This window comes from Lolium perenne, chromosome 5 (genome assembly GCF_019359855.2).
Source record: "Lolium perenne isolate Kyuss_39 chromosome 5, Kyuss_2.0, whole genome shotgun sequence".
In the NCBI taxonomy this organism is placed as follows: Eukaryota; Viridiplantae; Streptophyta; class Magnoliopsida; order Poales; family Poaceae; genus Lolium; species Lolium perenne.
In genome coordinates, this window is record NC_067248.2 from 204,479,449 (window position 1) to 204,503,032 (window position 23,584).

Sequence of the window (23,584 nt, forward strand, 5' to 3'; positions counted from 1 at the left end):
ACTAGTCAAGACTAGTTGATCGACTCATCAAATGAGTTGAGTGGACCTTGCAAATGCGACTCGTCGACAAGTCGTTCGACTCGAAATCCATGAGCGGTGCGTAGGTCAACCAAACTTAACACAAACTAGCAAATAATTTCCAAAATTAGGAAATGATCTAAAATTAGGAAATATTGTAATTGTTTGATTTTTTTGCAAGTGGAGTTCCCTGAAACTTGAGTACTTATGCAAGGGACAAATACTTGCATGTCACACCAAATCCAAATTAACACGGTAAGACATACCTCTTTGTCTCAAAATGCCTCAGGCATTCCAGAATTATGTTCCTAGGTACGAATGGAGTGTTTTCCTCATCATAAAATTTCATGCCAATAAAGTTCCCATCAAAATCAACAAGGGGTCCTCCAATCCCAGCCTAACGCAAAAATCAAGTTTTTTCGATAAAGGGCGCTTTCATTACTTTAGAAAAAGTATTACACCCGGCCTCTGCGTAACCTGATGCACACAGCCGCACTCACACATAGTATCAGACCATTACATGAAACACTGAAAACAGCGAAAACAAAGAGAGCGTCTATAGCGCAGAAGGCTCTATCCGTAGATTACGCCGCCATCCATGTTGGGAAAAAATATCCTTCGCCACATCCTCCAATCGTGTAGATACCTCCATAAAGAGGTCGCGGTTCTCTATGCGTTGAAGCAAAGACCATGAACGGAGCAAAAAGCGGTGGACCGGTAGATAACCTGCAAACATGAAGAGTTAATATCATGGAAAATCTTGTCATTTCTACATAGCCATAGCGACCAAATAATGGCGATCGCCCCCACCCGAATAAAAGTTTTAAACCTACGCTCCACCCCATTGAGCCAGCTACCAAAAAGATGTGCCACGCTCCGAGGTGGGTATAAGGTAGAACCTATTTGGGTTATTGACCATATAGATCTCGCAAATTTGCACTCGAAGAAAAGGTGGTTGATAGTCTCATCATGAAGACAAAAACACACTTTTACTACCTTTCCAATTACGCTTAACAAGATTGTCCTTAGTAAGAATTACCCCCTACGAAGATACCAAGCAAAGACCTTCGTCTTCAATGGAATCTTCATAGACCAGATTTTTGTATTCTTAAAAACTGGCGTATCGGATTGGATCAACGCATTATACATAGAATCAACAGAGAATTTACCGCTCTCATCTAGATTCCATCGAACCACATCAGACCCGTACGACAGCTGGACCCTCTCGAGTCGTTGAAGCAAGGTATTCCAGGCCACAAGCCTGGGACCTATGAGGTCACGTCTGAAAGCCATTTCCAATGGTGAATTTTGCATCACCGTTGCCAGGGTATCGGATTTGTGGCGTACAATACTATATAAAGCTGGATACTGTTCCCGAAGAGTGGTGTTCCCTAACCACTTGTCTTCCCAGAACCTTATTTGAGATCCATCCTTAATTGAGAAAGATGTATATGGGAAGAAGAATTTCTTAGTCGCCATAAGACCAGCCCAAAAGTGTGAGTCGCCAGGTTTCCATATCACCTGGGACAAAGCCTTCGAGCCTACATACTTTCTTTTGAGAATTGTTTGCCATATACCTTCTTCTGAAAGAAGCTTAAATAACCATTTTCCAAGTAGGGCTCAATTCTTGATCTCGTGATCATGAATTCCAAGTCCTCCCTGGTCTCTTGGTCGGCAAACTACATTCCATTTAGCCAGTTGGTATTTCTTTTTCTCGCTATCTCCTTACCAAAAGAATCTAGATCGGAAATAATCCAACCGTCGCAATACTCCTTTAGGCAACTGGAAGAAGGAAATCATATACAGTACCATATTACGTAGTACTGAGTTAATAAGAACCAACCGCCCACCTAGAGATAGTAACTTTCCTTTCCAACTTGATAAACGCTTCTGAAGTCTTTCCTCGACATGTTTCCATTCAGCTAAAGTGAGTCTGGGCCAAGCCTGATGCACGACCCACTTTTTGACGCCAAGTGCTAGTAATTTTTTTTGCTTACCGTATGCCTGTGCATCAGGGTAGCCTCATTGAGATCCGCCCCTGAGCACATGTACGCGCAGATCTTCATGCAGTTTCCGAGTGTTCTGAGAAGCAGGTAGAAGTTAGCCGGAAATTCAAAATTATGGGGGCTGGACGAGAAGTTAAAATCCTTATGCTGGGAAAATTTTAAGTTTCCGCTAAGGTGCACAGTTAAAGCATCGGCTCACACATGTTACTCGGAAAAATTTCTAACCCAATGCTTGGGGGCTAGTGTTACCTGGCGCACGTGCTTGTGTTGGGCAAAGAAAACCTTGATCTCGCCCTCAAGTTTCGTCAGCACTTGCTCTTCCGTTTCCGGGCTCCCCCACACCTCGTTCATCAGATGTGACTGTTCCGCATGGCGTTGGGAGAGGGGAACCTTTTGGAGAATCGGAAACAAGTGTGGATGCGTCTGGGGCGTACCAGTTGCACCACTTAATGGCAATTTTTGTTTGGCATCATTAGTCGTAGCTTCAGCCGAAGTGACATCTGGTTGCTCAGGTGGAGGATGAGACGAGGACGCGTCTTTGCCGGACTCGCCTTTGCCGGATTCAGCAGTTGGATCCTCAGGAAGGTCATCAAGGTTGATGACGTCCTTTGGATTCGGCGCGGCAGACGAAGAAGGCTTTGGCGGAGCCTCCACTTGCGGGGTAACGGGCATTGAGGCCGAAGACGGCTTGGTTTTCTTCTTGGGGTTCTTGGGGGGCTTGCTTCCGGAACTCTTGCTGCATACAAGGAAGGCATAACACTTAGCATATGCTGGCTTACAGTAGCGAAAGAATTTTAGACGGAAATCAAGCACTTACGTGAACGACAAGAAAAACTAGTCGATGTTGGGCTGGGACTGCTTGCTGGTGTCAATTAGTTTGAGGCGCTTCTTCTCCGCCTCCGCTTTCCGGTTAGCCGCGGTGCTTGGCACTTCGCGGGCATGCTTGGCGGCTGGGCCGAGGAAGCACCCCTTTTCCTCTTGGTAGGAGCCGAAGCCTCAGGGGCCTCCGCGTCGGACGCGACTTCCGGGTCGGTGTTGCCCGCGTGAGGGACCCGGGTTAGAGTTCCGAGATCTTTTTCCTCGAGGGCCTCAAGCTAGTCACATAACAAACACTTAGGCAAATATTGCAAAGACAAAAAAGGAACCGATGGTTAAGACAAGGAGCGTACCGCGATCCCGGAGCTGTTGGTGTGGATATCGTTACTGCACACATGGATCCGGAGGTCACGTGGGACCTTGAGCATTACCCGGATCCGCTTGTCCAAGGCGTCGGCGGAAAGGTTGTCCTTAGAGGCGAGCACGAGGTCGCCGCGTCCCGTGTACTGGAACATTAGGCGGTCCCAATGTGTAGGGGCTAGATCCGCTTCGTGAACCAGGACATCGTAAGGTCCTTCCCTGACAGTCCCTCGTCCGTCAGCTTGCAGATCCGCCTTACTGCTCGAGTCAATTGAGGAGACTCGGACAGATGGGGACATTGGGTCCAGGCCGGAGTCTCGCTGGGGGGACCATCCTTGAAGTCCGGCAGCACCCTCGGGGAAGCTGGATCGGAGACATCCTTTAGGTAGAAGAAGTTGCCGGACCAGTACCGCACGGACTCATGGCGGTCTGTGTGCGGGTACACGCGGCCGGGACGGAGCTTGAAGGTAATGCTACGGTAGGTAGCCAGAGTGGAAGTCTGCGAGATTTTCTCCTTCTTGACGGAGAAATAGTACTGAAAGAGAGAGAGTTTCGGGGTTACCCGAAGGTGGCCTTCACACAGCGTCCCATGGTTGTTGATGGCCAAGATGTAGTTCGGCGAGATGTTGTGAGGTTGAAGTTCATACGCCTTCAGGATTTCCGAGAAGAAGTCGCTAGGCGGAAAGGAGAAGCCTCGCTCGACGAGCGCCTTGGTCACCACCCATTCTCCGGCTTCGGGAGCTGGATAATCCGGAACCGTACGCCAGGATCCGGGCCTCATGAATCCCTCCGCCTCGAGGTTGCGGAGCTCGGTCTCTGTGGTGGTGCAGGGCCACCACTTTCCCTTGGCTTCACTGTCTCGCGAGCGAGCCTTGGATTTCTTGGCGGTAGCTTCTTCCGCCTTCTTTTCCGTTTGATCGGCTCCGGTAGCTTCTTCCGGATTCGCCGAGGCACCCTCGATGTCTTTGTCGGAGTCCTTTGAAGGCTCCAGCTGGACTGGGGCGAAGGGAGGAGGGGCGGAGGAGATTGGCGTCGCCATGATCGGCTCAGACGTTGATGGAGGCGGAGTCTAAGAAGACATCTACAAGAAAATGCGAGTTGACTAAACTTAGCCGGATCCATTATTAACGCCCTAGTCATCCCTACCAAGTACGGCGAGAAGGTGGAGCTCGAAGGACTTACCGGAATGGATTCCGCGGTGGTCGGAGTCGTCGGCGGTGAAGTTTTCGCTGCGGTGGCTCGCCGGACTTAAGAACAGGACGAACTCGATGAACAGCTCACGGAGGCAATTGGACTCCGGCGATCTTCCGACGAACTCCGGTGCTGCGGAGGAGGAGCTCGGAGGCGGCGCTGTGTTGAGAGGTGAAAAGGGGGGCGAATGGTTGATTAGGGGTGAACGGTGGGATATTTATAGGCTGGGGGAAGAGATTCGTGCTCCGCATCCTGTGGTCGGAACAAAAGCGTCGCGCCGTTGGACGGCTGACACGTGTCGAAAACCCTAAGCAGTGAAAATGGCTAAGGATAAGTTACCGCTCAAATCACCCAAAAATGGCGCCAAGATTGGCGTAACCATTTGAACTTTTCAAGGTTCCGGGTAGCAGTTTGAAAACTGTCAACTGTTATCTCAGCAGGGGAGTAACCCGGAGACGCATTGTAAAAATGATGTCGATGGATGAAGTCCCGCGGGATAAAGGTTTTTTCCGACTTGAAAGTTGGAAAAGAAGAAAAGGTGAAGTTTGAGTTCTTCAAGTTTCCCCATGTTACCGAGAGGATTGTCAGAAGCCACGAAGCTTTAGCAAGGCGGAAACAGGAGGTGAATCTCGGAGAACTCTGGGGGCTACTGTTGTGGGTATACTTCATGGGTGTACCATCGACAGTGCCTGGATCCGGCAAGCCCGGGTGGCCCATAGACGACGAAGGTGGCATGAGGCCCATCGGGCGGCTCAGTTGTTGTAGATCAAGAAGGATGAAGTCCAGCCTAGGAACAAGGAGCCGGATCCACCGGACCGACATTGGAAGTCGGATCCGGCCTGGCCCATCAGGGGTAGCCGGATCTGGTACGACATACAAGGGAAGGCGGATCCTTGACGTGCACGGCAAGATATTGTACCATAGTTAGGTGACTTGTATTCCGGCTAGGACTCTCCATGTAAACCCTAGATCCGTGCGCCTTTATAAGCCGGATCCTGGGAGCCCTAGAGACACAACCACAACTCATTGTAACAACGCGAAAGCGCCCAGATAATTCCAGACAAGCAGCAGTAGGCCCTGTCTCCGAGCAGTTGTTCCGAAACTGGGTAAATCGTTTACCACCGTCCCGAGGACTCTCCGCCCAATGACCCCTACTTCTTCTCCCCCTCGTGAGGATCCCTCCTCCGAGGTACCGTCGAATAGGCAACGACAAGGACGAAGAGGCCGAGGAGCAGGCCGAGGAAGAGGCTGAGGAGGAGAAGGAGGAGGAGGCTGAGGACGCGGAGGCCCGGGCGAACGCGAAGGCGCCAGCGAGCGACGAGGAGGGCTCAACTTCCTCCGACACGTCGAAGGACACCGGCTCTTCGGAGGATGTGTCGAGCCGAAAGCGTCGCCGCCAGGACGATGAGGCGGGGCCATCTAGGAAGAAGAAGTAGTTTAAGTTTATTTTAAAGTTTTTATATGTAATTTTTATGTTTATTCGAAGGTTTATATGCAATTTGTCTATGTTGCACTCAAAGCTTTCGTTCGACGAGGGTATTGCCGTAGAATTACAAATTTCGCCGGAAACGCACGTGTGCCATCTATCGGGAAGACGAGGGTATTATCGTAGAAACCAGACCTTTGTCTCCGACAGGTCGGGGCCACCAGATGGTTCCCGCGCTTTTCTCTCGTCCGGAGTCCCCGAGCGCTCCCAGGGGGCGGGGATGACCTGGGCTCTCCGGAAGGATGAAAGGCCTAATCCAGATGAAATCGAGGAGTCGGGGGCGCGATTGGGCCGTTTTCGTTCATCCGGATGGGAAAAAATAGCGTCATGGGGATCTCGTCGAGGAGACGGGTGGAGATGCTCTTACATGCAGCTTCCAATGTTACGTTATGTATCTATTCCAATCTAGCGCCAACGAGCACTAGACCCAGCCCAAATTTGGGACAAAAACATCATCGTGTTTGCGGTAAAAAATTTGGGCTGCAATTGCGGGCTAAACAAACAAAATTGCGTTTGCTCTTAATTACGGTTCACCATTGGGCCTCGTTTTTGGAAACGCATACAACGGACAGAATATTGTCTGTCTGCGGCCCGTTGGAGGTGGCGTGAACCAAAAACCCCAAACTCCTTCAACATGTGAAAAGTTTAAATGGTAAAACAAAGAGCCTTTTGGTGCATGGTGTTTGCAGTGCAACTCGTGTATTGTAACACTGGCACAGCTCATGTACAAATCAAAGTTCCCATGAGACAGAATGGTTCAGCACTTGCTAGCAGATACATCAGGAACCAAAACAAGTTATTCTATCTAATGCTCAACACTGCCTAGATCAGGGCGGAAGCAGCTCAAGTGAGCGCCGCAAGGCTAGCTGAATGTAGTAAGTTAAAGCAACATTGGAAGTGGAGCTGCTCTCAAATTGATCTTCTGGTACACGCCCAAATCCCAGTCACTCGCCGGATAAACCCAACAAGGTTTGGGCACTGGCCATCTGTCAAGAAGAAACATTTTAGAGTAAGCCGATGAGTAAATTCGTGTAAAACACTGTAGTACTCCCTCCGTCCATAAATAGATGCCAAAGATTTATTTAAATTCGGATGTATCTATACACTAAATCGTGTCTAGATACATTCAAATTTACACAAACTTTTGGCATTTATTTATGGACAGAGGTAGTAATAAAAGTTCTGAGACATGTTCGAACCTGTTTAAATTACAGTCTACAGTACTGCTGGTAGTAATGGTCCTGTCAAACACCACACAATTACAGCTTTAGCATCCAAAAGAATTGCACTTACATAGCATACAGAGCATGTGATTGTATTTACAAGCTGGGCTATTTGAAATGCAAGACAGTCCTGACGTTTATGGACTTGATAGAGAGAATAGGACATGAGTGGGATTCTTGTGGTCCAAACAGTAGGACAGGTGTGGGAGAAGTGCAGAGATTAGGGGAAAACTCATCAAAAGCCCACATTTCACCATAGGCATTGGAGCTACTCCCTCCCCAAAAAAGATATCTTAGATTTGTCTAAATTTGGATGAATCTAGACATATTTCTAAATTTGGATGAATCTAGACACTATTTAGTATATAAATACATTGAATCTAGACAGATCTAAGACATCCTTTTCAGGAAAGTGTCTAGATTCATCCAAATTTAGACAAATCTAAGACATCCTTTTTGCGACTGAAGGAGTACTAGAAATGCTCTATCCTTTACCTAAGCTCTAACTTATCGAGCTAAGGACCACACAAACATCATTATAATCATGCAACATCAGTGCATCAGTGTGACATCTCCAACCAAGATGATTTATAAAATAATGTCAAAATGGCCGAGAAAGTGTAAAACCCAAGAGGACTCGAGTTCCAAATTAAAGTGGTACATAGGTCAACCAAACTTGCCACAAACTAGCAAATAGTTTTCAAGATTCTAGGAAATGGTCTTAAATTCAGTCAGAAAAGATATAGGTCTTTGAGCTAATTCCATCAACGACGTCACCGCCAAGATACGGGACGAGGCCAACCTATGGGCCAGGGCCGGCGCACTAGGCCTGCGTGCCATCCTGCCGAGCACCTGGGATGTACATTAATCTTTTGATGTCCTTTCTATGCCTGGGTTGTAACTCCAAAAAACATTGTTCTCCTTCTTCTTTTTCAATGAAATGAAACGCAAAGGCTTTTTGCGTTTTCTCGAAAAAAAAATATGATGTTGCGCTCACAACAGAACCAGCTTCAGCAATATTTAATTTTTTGAAGTATTTGCAAGTGGAGGTACTGGAGTTCCCTGAAACTTGAGTATTTGCAAGTGGAAGTATTTCATGTACTTGCATGCCACACAAATCTAAATTAACACTGTAAGACATACCTTTTTGTCTCAAAATGCCTCAGGCATTTCAGAATTATGTTCCTAGGTATGAATGGAGTGTTTTCCTCATCATAAAAGTTCATGCCAATAAAGTTCCCATCAAAATCAAAAAGGGGTCCTCCAATCCCAGCCTAACACAAAAAGCAAGTAACATTGTACAATGATTATATTATATTGGATAAGATGACAGTCAAGAAAAACAGATTAAGGCACCCAGACCACCGCGTACCTTTGTGATTTTACATGTGGAGGTCAACAGCTCTGTGCAATCAAATTTGCTCGGTTCGTCAGTCAACATTCCACTTGTGGCTGTTAATGAGCCACTTGCAAAGATGCGGCCCACAGCTACCACCTTACAACAGGGCTCAAATTGTACATCATGATAGAGCTTTGCTGTATGAAGATCAGGAGAGGCCATGATATTTACTGCAGCGAGATTATAGTGTAAACTATAATGCTGCAGTTTTCCTGTGACACATTGTTTGTTGGGAAGACGCACTTCAATCTGCGATGTTAAAGTTAGACCTACGCACTGACGCACTGTATGTTATTGAACAAGCATAAATACTGAAGAATAATTAGCAATACTAACCCTCAAGTCATTATCAATTTTATTTTCATCATCAGAAGACCTGACTAAGCTTGCAGACGTCAGAACACTCGTGTGTTCTATAAGTATGCCAGTGCATGCAAATAACCTGGTATTCCCTGCACATGACATATTTCAGATCATTAACTGCTGATGATCAAATACAAATGAGGAAAATCACATATTATTAGTATATTCACCTTTGAAAGAAGCAAGTGAGACAACACTGCAAGACAAATTTAAAGCAACTTCTTCACTGAGGTCCTTCATGACACTGCGACAAGAACCATCCACATAGGGAAATTTCTCTTCAAAACGATTAATTAATCTCATGCCTCCTGGTTAAAAAATGTGACACAGCACGATAGTAAGAAGTAGAACAAAGCTATAAAAAGGTCGGTAAAAAGGAATCCACAACTCACCACAATTTTTTTCGGGCATGGGATAACCAAGTGAGCGCAGCTTTTTATGTACTGTATCAATAGGTACTAGGGAAACAAGGTCAACCAATTAGCGCAGCTGATATATCAAAACTAGGATCCCAAGTACCAATATAAAACTAACATTCTATCTTACTTGTAGAAATTATGAACAACAATGATCAATAAGTAGCATTAGGATACGGTAGCAACTTGCATACTAATTTACATTTCAGCAGTCATTAAAGATTCACCTTCTGGGTCGAAGTAAGAATTTGCATAAAGATATACACCATTGTCATTGTTTGTGCTTCTCACCATTATGTCACCTATGATGGAAAAGATGGATGAAAGACTGGATACACAAGCTCATGCAGTAGTATATTATCATGCAGCATACAATGGGACTAATAAGTGAATAGTGTGAAAGTGGTCTTTTTTAAGGAACAAGGTGAAGTGGTTTATTACTTTAATTTAAGAAACGAGATTATGTGATTTATTTCAAGGAAAAAGGTGAAGTGATTAGCACAGAGATCACAGTCAACTTAGAGAACTTAGCATGCCACTGATTAGAACCATCCTTGCGCTACAGTTAGGATTGACAAACAAGAATTGTGTGATAATAACTGAGAGTTCTAAGCGACTGATAGTGCAATTTTATCCTTACTTGTGCAACCACCTCCTTGCTTATTTTGAGGCCTGCATTACAATGTACAAATATGTTATAATAACTCCATAGAAGTGCTTAATCAAAAGATAGGAGTCGCGTGGCTAAAATATTCCATAGAACAGAGAAATAACTGATTACATAGCACATCTAGAGAACTCACATCTAGAGGACTCATAAACATGAGTATGTTCATATATTTGTTCAAACAAAAAAACTAAATGAGAGCACATGCTTACACATGGTAGTGAAGAACCAATTACTATTTAGATATATTTTTAATGCAAAAAAATCATGTCTCCTTATATGTAATTTCACACATAACCTAGCACAGCAGTAATATTTTGGGTTCTCTTTTCTGATATGAGAAAACCTAGACTTTCACAACAATTGAGTTAATTAAGCTTCAGTAACACCTAGCATCGATACACTACAGGATGTGTTTGAACAGGCTTGACGCAAATGAAATAAGAGTTCTAAATTACTGGGGGTGTCAAACTCACAAGACTCACAAGCATGCATGGTAATGGAGAAGCTTTAGCTCATAAAGTACAAGGAGACTTACTGAAATATTCCAAGACGCTCCAAACATTTGATAATTATATTTCTTCGAAGAACGGTTGTTTGCTCTGCATCGTACAAGTTCATGCCAAGAAAATTTCCATTGAAATCAACAAGTGGCCCTCCAGTCCCAGCCTAGCAGATAAATAAAATGACAGTGAACAAGGGTAAGCAAGAAGAGATATCATTTCTATTGCCTTACTGAAAGAGTACAATAACAATTTATTCCACCGCATGAATAAGAGAAATCAAAATGGTGTACCTTACTGATTTTACAAGTGGAACTCAGAAACTCCTCATTACCAAATCTGCTCACTTTGTCCATCACTATCCCACTTGTGGCCATCACTTTCCTTGAGTCAAACAAACATCCTACAGCTACTACCTTGCTACCTGACTCAAGTTGCATTTCATGATGTAGACTTGCTGGACAAACAAAACCACGGACTTTAATGCTGACAAGAGCAATATTATAATGCAAATCATATTTTTCCAACCACCCATCGACATAATGAAGATGCTGATTCCACACTCTAATCTGTCATAATAGAGCGAGACTTAATCAGTATCTCAAATGAAAAAGTAAAATGAGCATGATTAGCAGCACCAACCGTCAAGTCCTCATCTATCTTGCTTTCATCGTGAAGAGATCTCACTAAACTTGCCGAAGTAAGCAAGGTAATGAGGCGTGGTCTCCAATGTATAACTATGCCTGAGCATGAGCATCGCATTTCATCGCCTTGTAAACATGATCGTAATTCCAGTCAGTCATTGACGATGAGCAAAGACGCCTAGGGGAAATAATGGCGCACATATACCAGCAAAAAATTACCATCGAAAGAAGCAATGGCGAAAACACTTTTAGACAATTTTGATGCAACTTCTTTACTGAGTTCACCCCAGACACCTTGACCAGAAGTGTTCAAGCAGCCAAATTGCTCTTCCAAAGTATCAACCAAATCTTTTTTTTTTTGCGTGAGTACTCCCTGTTGTGCAGTCGTATTCTCGCCTTCTCTTCAGCATCGTTCCGAACTGGGGAATTTAGGCACCTGCCTAGGGAGCGGGATAGGCCTCGGCCTGTTAGGGAGAGGATACTCACCGGAGAAGAAGAAACAGACCTCGCCGGAGACGGAGAAGACGCGGCTGGCCACGGCGTCCCCGGCGTAGGCGAGGCCAGGACCTCACCGGAGACGGGGACGACGTGGCTGGCTGCGGCGTCGCCGGCGGAGGTGAGGCCAAGATCTTAGGGTAGGGGATCACCGGCGACGGACGTAGGGTTCCGGGGGTGCGGGGGGGTTCGCCGGAGTTGGGGGAGGTGGGTGGGTTTAGAGGGAGTTCCGCGGCGGCGGCGGACCGGGGGTGGGCGGCAGATGGAAGAATGCGGTTCGCAGAGGCACCGGGGGAGCGGGGCCGGCCGTGGGTGGCGGCAGCAGGCGAGCCGGACGGCGTTGGAGGCGGGGGCTCGGGGAGGTGAAGGAGAAAGAAGACAACCTGAGATTTTTTTTTTAGCTTTGAAGACAACCTGAGATGAGGAAGAAGAAGCTTGCTGGGCCCCGGCCCATCTTGCTATCCACGCGGGCGTCTGTGGCGTCCCTGATGAATAGGAGGTCCGGCCCAGCGACTACGGGGGTAAATCCTATTTGCTGCTGGTCCGGCCCAGCGGCTGCATTTTTTTTTTGTGTTCCATCTTACTTTGTTTTGCTGTTTCTTTCAAACTAGTACAAATGCCCGTGCGTTGCCACGGGAAAACAAAACATTAACAAAAACGATTTGATTTTGGTGGGATATTCAAGGACACTCATAGTTTACCATTTATGTGTTCAAATATCCCATATTTATAGTTTTTGAATACTCTACACTAAACATAATACTCCACATATACAACGGCATTTTTTTCCTATCATCCTTGAACATGTTCTTTCTGTCTCTTTTTACCCTTTTTCCCATTTATAGTGTTCAAATATTCCATATTTATAGTTCCCTTCTTTATACACTGAAAAAAAATTAATAAAAAATACTATAGACTCCCACACCAAAATTTAAAATGAAGACTTGATTAAGTAAAATGCCCTATTTCATCAAAAGTCTCCCACATCTCACATATATTTGCTAAGGACATGCTCAATAACGAATAACTTTTTTTCACATAAGCATTGACATTGCACTACTAAACTGCAACTAAATGTTCAAAAGCATTATTGCATCTTTCATCTTAAGAGGGAGGCGGAAAAAAAGCACACAATCAGCTAAACCTGAACTATTACTTAAGTTTCATATATTAAACGCGTCTACAACTGTGCATACTTACGCAGAAATTTAACCTTCTATTGAGATGGCCACGAGAACACTACTTCCAGCGAACACAAATACTCCATATGGAAAGAAAGATAGACAGCTTTGCATGCCAAATCCATCTGCTCCAGCCCGTGAAGTCCCAACTAAACTTCTAATCAGTTTGATCAAATTTGCATTCAATCAACTAATTTCAAAGAAATTCACATGAAAAGAAATATAGATGTCACCTATATGTTGAAGTGATCAAGAAAACCAACTTCTAACTAATTTGGTCCATCACAGCTTAGTTATCACCGCTTCAAGTCTTCATCGAGCTTAACCTGCTATATTCTGCAAAATCTACAATAATAAAATTAATATTTTCTACCATGACGCATAAAAAATAACACTAATCGTCAGGTTAACCAACATTTTCGTACATGAAAATTTTCACTGAAATCTCACCGCGAAACCATAAAGATTGCATCTAAACAAATCAAGAAACTTTTGAGTTAATTAAGCACATCAATTCCACATACGTTCCCCACAACTTTCCTCTCTACTGCAACATACACAGATTGAAAGCAAATATTTTCGGATCTGAAGCCTCAGGCATAACATAGTTCATATACTCTATTTCAAGTCGATTTGATGTGTGTTTCTGACATGCTCGATCAAAAGGTCATAGAATACAAAAGTGAAATTCAACGGGTTACTTGCCTCTCAATAAGAAGAGGGACTTTCGTCACATGCACCGCACCGGGACAGTAGCGCGTCGCTGCTGCCACGTTGATCTCCAAGGACATCTCAATTCTTCAGTCTATTTGGTTCATTCTAGTTTGATTGTTTTGAGTGGAAAATTAGATTGCTATTGCGAATGATACAACTGCTCTATTTGTTGACTTCATTTTAGTCAAATAGCTTTTAGAATAAGAGAAATTTCAGAAGAGATTTCGATCACGCATCAGGTTGCTAGCAATAATAGTTTGCATACGTGCTAACCAAGCCTACATTGCAGAAGCAGATAAACTGTAAGGAAAATTTGTTATGCACAAAAAATTGAGAGAATATTGTGCCACCAAAGATTCAGACTACACAGGATTTTCGCAGAAACAAAAACATACGGGCATTGAATTTTTGGACCATGTGGAGACATGAGGCAATGAACTCGATGCCCTCGACGTTGCCATATGCTTTTATTAGCAAGATATGAAATGGAGTTAAGCATGCCAAATAAATTCACTTCAGGTTGAGCTTTAATGTTCCACTAATATAGCCATATAGATATTCCAATACTTCGTGTATCTGCCAAGATAGATTCGCAATCAAACAAGGTTGTTTATGTGTTATCAAAATATGAAATCACAGTGGCCAACTGCCCCCTCCCAAATGTTTAGTGTGAGAGAAAAAATCACAGAAATATGAAGTACTTACATTTGACTGCGAGATTGATGGATGTGGTATTCTTGACTAAATCGCACTGCCGACAGCGAGGGCCCGTGCTGCCTCCCCATCACCCCGGCGATGCCCGGCGCACCCTCACCTGCCTCCCCATCACCCCAACGTGGTCCTGCGCCCTCTCCTATGTCCTCCCACCACCCCGGCGAGGTCCTGCGCCCCCTCCTGCTCCATCTCTATCCCGACAAGCTGCGCCTTCCCTGACTCCACACCGCTGGCACAGTGACTCGCATGCCCATCCTGTTCTCCGCCCATTCTTGTTGATTCCGGTCGCTCTACTGGAGTGGATGGTCGAGCAAGTAGCCAACCAGGTGAGGAACTAAGGATATAAAAGAGAAGGCAAAATAAAAATAATAAATTGGTGAACTATGCTTCAATTGTAATCTTCCATTTACTCTCTAGACTGTAATATGATGCATGAATTGGACGAATTGGTACCCAGCTTGCTTATGTGGTAATCTTCCGTTTACTCCATAAACTGTAATTTGATGCATGAATTAGGAGATCACCACCACAATTGGATTTGGGCATCTTCCAACAACCTTCCCTGAATAGGACGAAACCATGCTTGCATATGTGTTATGAGGTGTGTTGGATGAGAGAGGAGCCGATATTGAGTCAGGAAAGGAAGCTATTAGTGCAGGTTCTATTACTCATTAGAGATTCCAGAGTATTTGTTAGTGTTCTTCACACTCTGTTTAATTATGCACACATGCTCAGACACGCAAACACACTTGTTTCAGGATTCTAGGTAAATTTTAAAATATGGGTTATATGATTTCAGTTCAGACCACAATTAGAGGGAGAGAGAGGTGGGTTAAACACTACCTAAAGTAAATATACATATGTGTTGGTCTAACCAGCCATATGGGAACTCCTCTCTAAAACTGTTGTGGTATTGTTAGTAGGTAAATGGGGTCTTTCATTAGTTGCTTAATCAAGGAGTGTAGGTAAGTGCTAAACTGAACCATAAATCAGATCGACATTGTTTGTCACAACAGACTATACCACACATCACTGAATTTGCAAACTGCATATTGTGTGTGTGTGTGTCCCCAGCTTGCATCCTTATGTAAATAAGCTGAGATGGCAAATGAAGGAAAATCCGTTACTTTAGGATCAGCAATAGTCTTACACCTAAATATTATTTTATAGGAAAATCCCCTGCGATGCCGCCCTAGGGCCCCATCGCTACACCGCCGCCACCGGGAGGAGGAGTAACATGCATGGGAAATGATTTTATCTGTAAAATGCATTGGTGTATTGCTAGCAACCTCCAAATTTCTGGCGAACCTCACAAAAGTAAAGAAGATAAACTCAACACTAACTTTCCAATCTTTGTATACATCATGTGTATCTAAAAGTATGCATAAGCATGTCAAAACCCTTATACATTTGGGCATCACACATATTCCGAACCAATTATTTTATCTGACTCGAAAACAAATTGCTCCCAAAGTTAGGAGAATATAAGTGCAACTCGGAGCACCTCAAGCGTTGCAAACTGAACTTGTGCTTAAACCATTCCTATAGGAATAATATGTTTCAACATTAGTCATGAAGTTGTAATATGTACAGATACTTGGACCAGTAGAACACACATTTATACTATTGTGCATTGCATCTAGAGGCAAAGTATGATTTTATATAATGGCGACTATGCGCATCCATATTGTTCAGATTTGATGGGCAATAACTTAAATAATTGACTCCAAGTCATATATCGTAAGAAAAAGTAATTTTTGCAATCGAACTTAAATAACTCGCAGCTCTAGTGAAATTCAGGAGATTAGCTGGCCTGATGCCATTGCCCACATCTAGCTTCATACGAGCTACGGTGAGCCACAAACTGCCACTTCAATCTTCATCAAGCGAAACTTGCAGGAGCAACACTCAATATCGTGAGGTGGTGCTCTGCACCTGGGCGCTGATGAAAACCGACAAATCAACCAAATCACCCAGTATTGCATAATTCACACTTTTACTGAGAAAACCAGAGGTAGATGATGATTTGGTTGAGGAGATTACCTCAAACACCTGTTGCGCATCCATAAATGGGACTCCACTCCGGATGCGAGATCCATGCGAGCCGCTCAGCAGCGACCCTCCTTCATCGGGCTCCACGCCAGCCCGTAACCCGCTGCGCCATGGCCCCTGAGCACGACATGGGCACCGGCCTTCTGAACGTCGTCGGCAAGGTGATACACGTGCAACTCATCGATGTAGGTCTTGGTGGCCACGGTATAAGGATGTTGCAGCATGCACCGGGCGCGGTTGATCTCGCTGTGGTGGCGCGCCGAGCGGAAGATGGACTCAGAGGGGGCTGGGACGGCGCCGCCCTCAGCGGCGTGGAGCATGGCATCCACGAGCATGAGGTGGTTGGGGGAGTCGTCGGCATTGGTGCCGAGGACGAGCTGGTGGGAGCTAGCGGCGGCCGGGGACTCCAACGGGACCCACTGGACGGAGCAATTATTGGACGTGATTAGTGGGAGAATTGCCTATCATACGTGTATATAATCCTGGAGCAGTAATTTCTTCAATTAATAGGGAAAATTGGGCTTCTCTGATCTAGGGCAAGTTTCCTGTAATTGGCCGAGTTTCCCTATGGTCACGATGTTGTGTAATTTCCTTTTCTTTTCCTGCCTGATGATGCGGTGGAGTTCCCTGGGGAAAGTTATGTGTTCGTGCGGGATCCCAGAAATTCCTAAAATAATGGGCTTCTTTGATCTGCGGTCATGATTGTGTAATTGGTGAAATTTCCTTTCTAATGGTACTCAATTTTGATGGTGCCATGATTTCTTTCTGATTTTCTTTACTTTCCTTTCTAATGGTGCGGTGATTTCTTTCTGATTTTCTTTACTTTCCTTTCTGCGAAATTCAGGTGGGCGACGGCGACGACCAAAAGGACGACGAATAGGGAGAGAAGGGGGAACACGTTCCTTCTTTTTAAGTAGTAGAGATAGAGATAGAGAAGAGGTGGGTTAAACACTACCTAAAGTAAATATACATATGTGTTGGTCTAACCAGCCATATGGGAACTCCTCTCTAAAACTGTTGTGGTATTGTTAGTAGGTAAATGGGGTCTTTCATTAGTTGCTTAATCAAGGAGTGTAGGTAAGTGCTAAACTGAACCATAAATCAGATCGACATTGTTTGTCACAACAGACTATACCACACATCACTGAATTTGCAAACTGCATATTGTGTGTGTGTGTGTCCCCAGCTTGCATCCTTATGTAAATAAGCTGAGATGGCAAATGAAGGAAAATCCGTTACTTTAGGATCAGCAATAGTCTTACACCTAAATATTATTTTATAGGAAAATCCCCTGCGATGCCGCCCTAGGGCCCCATCGCTACACCGCCGCCACCGGGGAGGAGGAGTAACATGCATGGGAAATGATTTTATCTGTAAAATGCATTGGTGTATTGCTAGCAACCTCCAAATTTCTGGCGAACCTCACAAAAGTAAAGAAGATAAACTCAACACTAACTTTCCAATCTTTGTATACATCATGTGTATCTAAAAGTATGCATAAGCATGTCAAAACCCTTATACATTTGGGCATCACACATATTCCGAACCAATTATTTTATCTGACTCGAAAACAAATTGCTCCCAAAGTTAGGAGAATATAAGTGCAACTCGGAGCACCTCAAGCGTTGCAAACTGAACTTGTGCTTAAACCATTCCTATAGGAATAATATGTTTCAACATTAGTCATGAAGTTGTAATATGTACAGATACTTGGACCAGTAGAACACACATTTATACTATTGTGCATTGCATCTAGAGGCAAAGTATGATTTTATATAATGGCGACTATGCGCATCCATATTGTTCAGATTTGATGGGCAATAACTTAAATAATTGACTCCAAGTCATATATCGTAAGAAAAAGTAATTTTTGCAATCGAACTTAAATAACTCGCAGCTCTAGTGAAATTCAGGAGATTAGCTGGCCTGATGCCATTGCCCACATCTAGCTTCATACGAGCTACGGTGAGCCACAAACTGCCACTTCAATCTTCATCAAGCGAAACTTGCAGGAGCAACACTCAATATCGTGAGGTGGTGCTCTGCACCTGGGCGCTGATGAAAACCGACAAATCAACCAAATCACCCAGTATTGCATAATTCACACTTTTACTGAGAAAACCAGAGGTAGATGATGATTTGGTTGAGGAGATTACCTCAAACACCTGTTGCGCATCCATAAATGGGACTCCACTCCGGATGCGAGATCCATGCGAGCCGCTCAGCAGCGACCCTCCTTCATCGGGCTCCACGCCAGCCCGTAACCCGCTGCGCCATGGCCCCTGAGCACGACATGGGCACCGGCCTTCTGAACGTCGTCGGCAAGGTGATACACGTGCAACTCATCGATGTAGGTCTTGGTGGCCACGGTATAAGGATGTTGCAGCATGCACCGAGCGCGGTTGATCTCGCTGTGGTGGCGCGCCGAGCGGAAGATGGACTCAGAGGGGGCTGGGACGGCGCCGCCCTCAGCGGCGTGGAGCATGGCATCCACGAGCATGAGGTGGTTGGGGGAGTCGTCGGCATTGGTGCCGAGGACGAGCTGGTGGGAGCTAGCGGCGGCCGGGGACTCCAACGGGACCCACTGGACGGAGCAATTATTGGACGTGATTAGTGGGAGAATTGCCTATCATACGTGTATATAATCCTGGAGCAGTAATTTCTTCAATTAATAGGGAAAATTGGGCTTCTCTGATCTAGGGCAAGTTTCCTGTAATTGGCCGAGTTTCCCTATGGTCACGATGTTGTGTAATTTCCTTTTCTTTTCCTGCCTGATGATGCGGTGGAGTTCCCTGGGGAAAGTTATGTGTTCGTGCGGGATCCCAGAAATTCCTAAAATAATGGGCTTCTTTGATCTGCGGTCATGATTGTGTAATTGGTGAAATTTCCTTTCTAATGGTACTCAATTTTGATGGTGCCATGATTTCTTTCTGATTTTCTTTACTTTCCTTTCTAATGGTGCGGTGATTTCTTTCTGATTTTCTTTACTTTCCTTTCTGCGAAATTCAGGTGGGCGACGGCGACGACCAAAAGGACGACGAATAGGGAGAGAAGGGGGAACACGTTCCTTCTTTTTAAGTAGTAGAGAAAAAAAATCTTTTTCTGGTTCTGGTTACGGTTCTGGTTCTTTTTTATGTCTCTCTTTAGTATTTTTATACTTCCTTTTTTCATAAATATCAAAATGATAATTAAACCCTGATGGTATATGTATGTGAATGTATGTGTAACAATTAGCTGATTCAATGGTTTTCGATGAAGGAGAACTGATAATTCACGAATCTATATACTCCCTCCGGTTCATATTAATTGACTCTAATATGGGTGTATCTAGACACATTTTAGTTCTAGATACATCCATATTGAAGTCAATTAATAGGAATCGGAGGGAGTATAGATGTTAGGTGCCATGTATATTTTATGCCCCAAGACTATATCCACCACACTGGTCGAAGACCAACTAGAGAACTTGTCAATGGATGGAGATTTTGGGGTTGACGAAGCCAACCATTGTTTTGGATGTTGCCCCGAGGAGAATTGAGCACCACCGCCACCAAAGTTGCTTTGCCCACAACGGGGAAGTCAACAACCACAAGGTGAGCCTCCAAAGTAGGGGTTCATAGAAGCTCGGAAATGGTCCATGGGCACATCATATGGAACCTAGCTTGCACCGATGTATGAAGAATAAGAGAAGCATATCCATCCCTTCAGGTTGTATTACCAACAAGAACAAGTTTGAGCATGCCTTCTTGTGGTCAAGAACTAGCAATGTTTCTGGTGGATGCAAAATAAATTAGGAGATGGTGTGCCCGTGTACCCATCTTGGGAGGCTTGGATCAATGTCCTTGGAAAATTCGAGTGTGCCTTGCGGTTAAGATGGTCTTGGTTCGAGTAGAGGTACTTCAACAAGCTTTGGAATAGTTTTGGGAACCCTTGTGATTATGTGAACATGCATGGGCCTCTTTTTACGCTTCCACCAGAACCATCATTAGAAGTGGTAGGATTGACCCGTTTTGGGAATCCCCATGGTTAAACGACAAGAAACCGAAAGACATTGCACCTCTTATATTCGATGCCTCTATAAGGTGGAAGTAGAGCGTCAAACAAGCTACACATGAGAATGCTTATACTAAAAAGATTAAAACGAACACCAAGCTGACAATACCACGCATCCACAAGTTCATTTCGCTTTGGGTGGAGATTAATGGTGTTCAACTCCGCGGGGACGTGGAAGACACAATTGTTTGGAACCACACAACTAGCGGAGAATACTCAACATTCCTGCTCTACAAAGATCAATTTTGTGGGTGTAAACTCACTCATAGACCAAGCACAGGGCCTCCAGGGTCTAGCGCCCTTTGTACGGCTTTGCCACCTATGACTCTGTGAGGTGGGGGCACCGCACCTCCAAGGTCAAGATTCGAAGTGAGTTTCTTTGTCACGGACTACGGAGGCCACCATGGCGCTGCTGGATTTGTCGACTTTTTTTTCTTGGCCGACGGCTGAAGGCGGGATTCCATGGACCCCCTGATAAGCCCCCCAATTTACATCAATCAAGATTTCCAAACCCCCAAATGACTTGAATTGTCAGTTGGTTGTGGCTATGTGGTACACACAAAGGCGATGTGGCCTATGTATTCTGGAGGAAACCCTTTTGAACGTGCCCATATAATTTAGTGGGAAGGTAAATCTGTCATTTAGAGGTGAATTATCCAAAATTAGAGAGAAATCTTGAAGCTTTTATTAGTATGTAATAATATAGATTAGATATAGATATAGGTATAGATTTTGCTCCCATCTATATATATAAAAGATTCTCTCACTAAATTGATGGACAGATGCTAAACGTGTGCCTCCCTTTTTTTAGAAAAAATAAAAGATGAAAGGGGATGAATGTTTTTGTGTTCTTTTGTTGCGCGTTCAGCTCTATAACTGAGTCGTGTTCAGAAAATCGTTTTGGAGCGAAAACCAGTCTTGAACTTGAGAGCATATACTCATGGTACCCGATAATCACATTTTAAAATGACAAAAAAATCTGAATAAAAATTTGATGTGTATATGTTAATATTATATATATGCACGTTAAATTTTACGAAAATTAAGAGTTTTTATGTCCTATGTAAAAAGATAAAGAAGTGTCTCATAAAAACCTTTTCTTAAGCATCATTTTTGTCTCTTTTGCACAAGGTGCGAAAAATATCGGTTATCGGTGAAACGACTTTATGAACGCATACAACATCAAGATGTATGCGTCAATATTTTGTTTTAATTTTTGTACTACCATTTTAAACTTTGTTTGAAAGTCATTTCAAAAACTGGAATCATATGCTCCGGATGCAAAAAAACGCCTAGCTCCTTTTTTTTCTCTTTACTTTCCTCTTCGCTAAGGCAAAAGCAGAGCACATGCTACTAACACAAACACTCACGGCACAAAAGAATGGCCGTTAACCAAAAAGTCTCTCTCGATCTCGAGCACACGGAATGTCTAACGACGTTCCTATCAGATATCACTGTTTCATGAGGCACCGCGCACGCCTAGCTCACCGAGAGGTGCCGACTGGCCGTGTCATGGGGAACCGGTGCCCCTCCAGCCTCGCACGATCGAACGGGCCATCATCAAGGCCGGAGCAGGCTGCCGCCCTCGCCCACTCCTTCACGGGCTTCCCGTCGCCGGAGTCACGTCCGCCGCCGCCGTGCTGCTGACGCTCGCTGCTACTTTTGCTCTTCCTCACGAAGCTCAGCAGCTTCTTGAGCCCCTTTGCCAGGTCCATGTGCGGGTTTGTCGCCGCGGCCGAGAAGAGCACCGGCGGCGGGTTCTCCGCGCTGCCCCACTGCTTCCGCACCCGTGCATGGGCCGGCCCCGGCGTCTCTGCCCACCTCGGGGACGGGGACTCCGTCGCCGCCGACGCGTGGAACGGCACCTCCGACACGGACCGGAGGTGGCGCGGCTTCGTGGCGAGCTGGTCCTGCGGCCGCGGCCGCCTCGGGCTCGGGCTGCTGCCGGGGAGGTCGTGCACCCTCGGCGAACGCAGGTGCACCGCGGTCGCGCCACCCGTGCCGCTGCCGCGCCTGAGGAACGGCCTCGGCGTGCCGCAGTCGCCGAGGTCGCCGCCGACGCTGTTCCGCCTGTGGTGCGACTGCGGCCTCGCCGCTGGAGCGCCGCTGCCGCCGCTCACAGTCTTGCTCCTGGCCAGGGGCAGCGCGCCGTGCTCCTTCCTCGGGGTGGTCGGTACGGCCGGCAGCGACCGCCTCACCTGCGGCGTGTCCCGAGCGGCGCACTTGACGGTCAGCGGGGTCGGCCTGCCGCGCGTGCCGGCGCCTGGCCTCTGCCGCCGCTGGACCTCGGCCGCGGCGACGGACGCTCGCCTGGCGTCGCGGCGGCGCATGTAGGCGTCGTACTGCCTGCCGCGGCAGCACGCAGTCTCGGGCGCGCCCGCGCCGTCGTTGTCGTCGTCCTCCCCGCACCGCGCGGCGTGCATGAGCTTGTACGCCGCGAGCTGCAGCTCCAGCTCCCACAGCTTCGCCCACAGCGCGTCGTGGCCATGGCTCGCCATCGATCGATCCGCGCCAAATTCCTGCCGTGCCGGGCGCGCCGAGCGGGGCTATATAAGCGCGCGAGCGCGGTCGCCGCGCCGTGATAAAGTCTGGAGGTGCGAGTGTGACCGTGTCGGGTCGGACGGCACGGTCTCGTGCGTGCCGGAGGCGCAGTTTTTAATGGCGGCACCGCACGAGGGCCTTTGGACTACTTTGTGTTGTTTTGATTCGGTCGACCGCTGCCCGCGGGTGATGAGGACGCAGCCGGGCCGTTGCTTGACCAGGTGGCAGGGGACGGCGGAGTACATGAAAGGGCGGCAGCGGCATCGACCTGGACAATTTCTGGCATCTCGAGAAAACTACAGGCATGGCGTGGTAGACGTCGCAGAATCATGCCATCTCTGGAAGATCACTTATATCCGCGGTCTTTAAAACGGAAATAAAGGCCGGATGAAGATTTAGTGCACATGGATATCAGTGATCTTATTTTAAAAATGATAAGAAAATTCTGAAAAGAATCATATATAGTTAATGATGTATCACATAAACGTGTAAAATATTATTTTTAAATACTTTATATTCTAATCTACACAAAAAAATTAAAGATAGATATGAGTAGTCATTTTCAAATCTCCAAAACATATCATATTTTATCATTTTTTGCGTAGCACAAAATAAATAAATAAATTGGGTTGAGACTTTGCATGATTGTGAGATGTATCACTCACAATCTCCACAATTATTTTTAGATTTTAAGATAACTTATAAAAATGTCTATTTTAAAACGACGAGAGCACTAGAGATC

The 23,584-nt window shown here is 45.6% G+C and overlaps 2 protein-coding genes across 9 annotated transcripts; both read right to left on the minus strand.

Moving 5' to 3' along the window:
* Window positions 1–220: 220 nt before the first annotated feature.
* On the minus strand, window positions 221–16,723 carry LOC127301434 (uncharacterized). 8 transcript variants are annotated; one of them, XM_071820271.1, is made up of 15 exons: window positions 16,240–16,703; window positions 14,188–14,530; window positions 11,312–13,104; window positions 11,091–11,218; window positions 10,742–11,017; window positions 10,484–10,614; window positions 9,919–9,950; window positions 9,506–9,580; window positions 9,255–9,320; window positions 9,033–9,170; window positions 8,836–8,951; window positions 8,473–8,748; window positions 8,244–8,374; window positions 7,077–7,118; window positions 6,544–6,863 (listed from the first exon to the last, which is right to left on the minus strand). In XM_071820271.1, the coding sequence occupies exons 4-15, from the start codon at window positions 11,208–11,210 to the stop codon at window positions 6,758–6,760; spliced, it is 1,509 nt and encodes a 502-aa protein (XP_071676372.1). In that variant the 5' UTR covers window positions 11,211–11,218; window positions 11,312–13,104; window positions 14,188–14,530; window positions 16,240–16,703; the 3' UTR covers window positions 6,544–6,757. The 8 variants fall into 8 exon arrangements, with proteins under 8 accessions (XP_071676376.1, XP_071676375.1, XP_071676372.1 ...); XM_051331676.2 differs by having other exon boundaries at window positions 11,312–13,113; XM_071820270.1 differs by having other exon boundaries at window positions 11,312–13,587.
* Window positions 16,724–21,580: 4,857 nt separating this feature from the next.
* LOC127298137 (uncharacterized) lies at window positions 21,581–22,917 on the minus strand. Its single transcript, XM_051328080.2, has one exon. It carries the CDS (start codon window positions 22,797–22,799, stop codon window positions 21,786–21,788), a length of 1,014 nt encoding a protein of 337 aa, XP_051184040.1. The 5' UTR covers window positions 22,800–22,917; the 3' UTR covers window positions 21,581–21,785.
* Window positions 22,918–23,584: the final 667 nt, after the last annotated feature.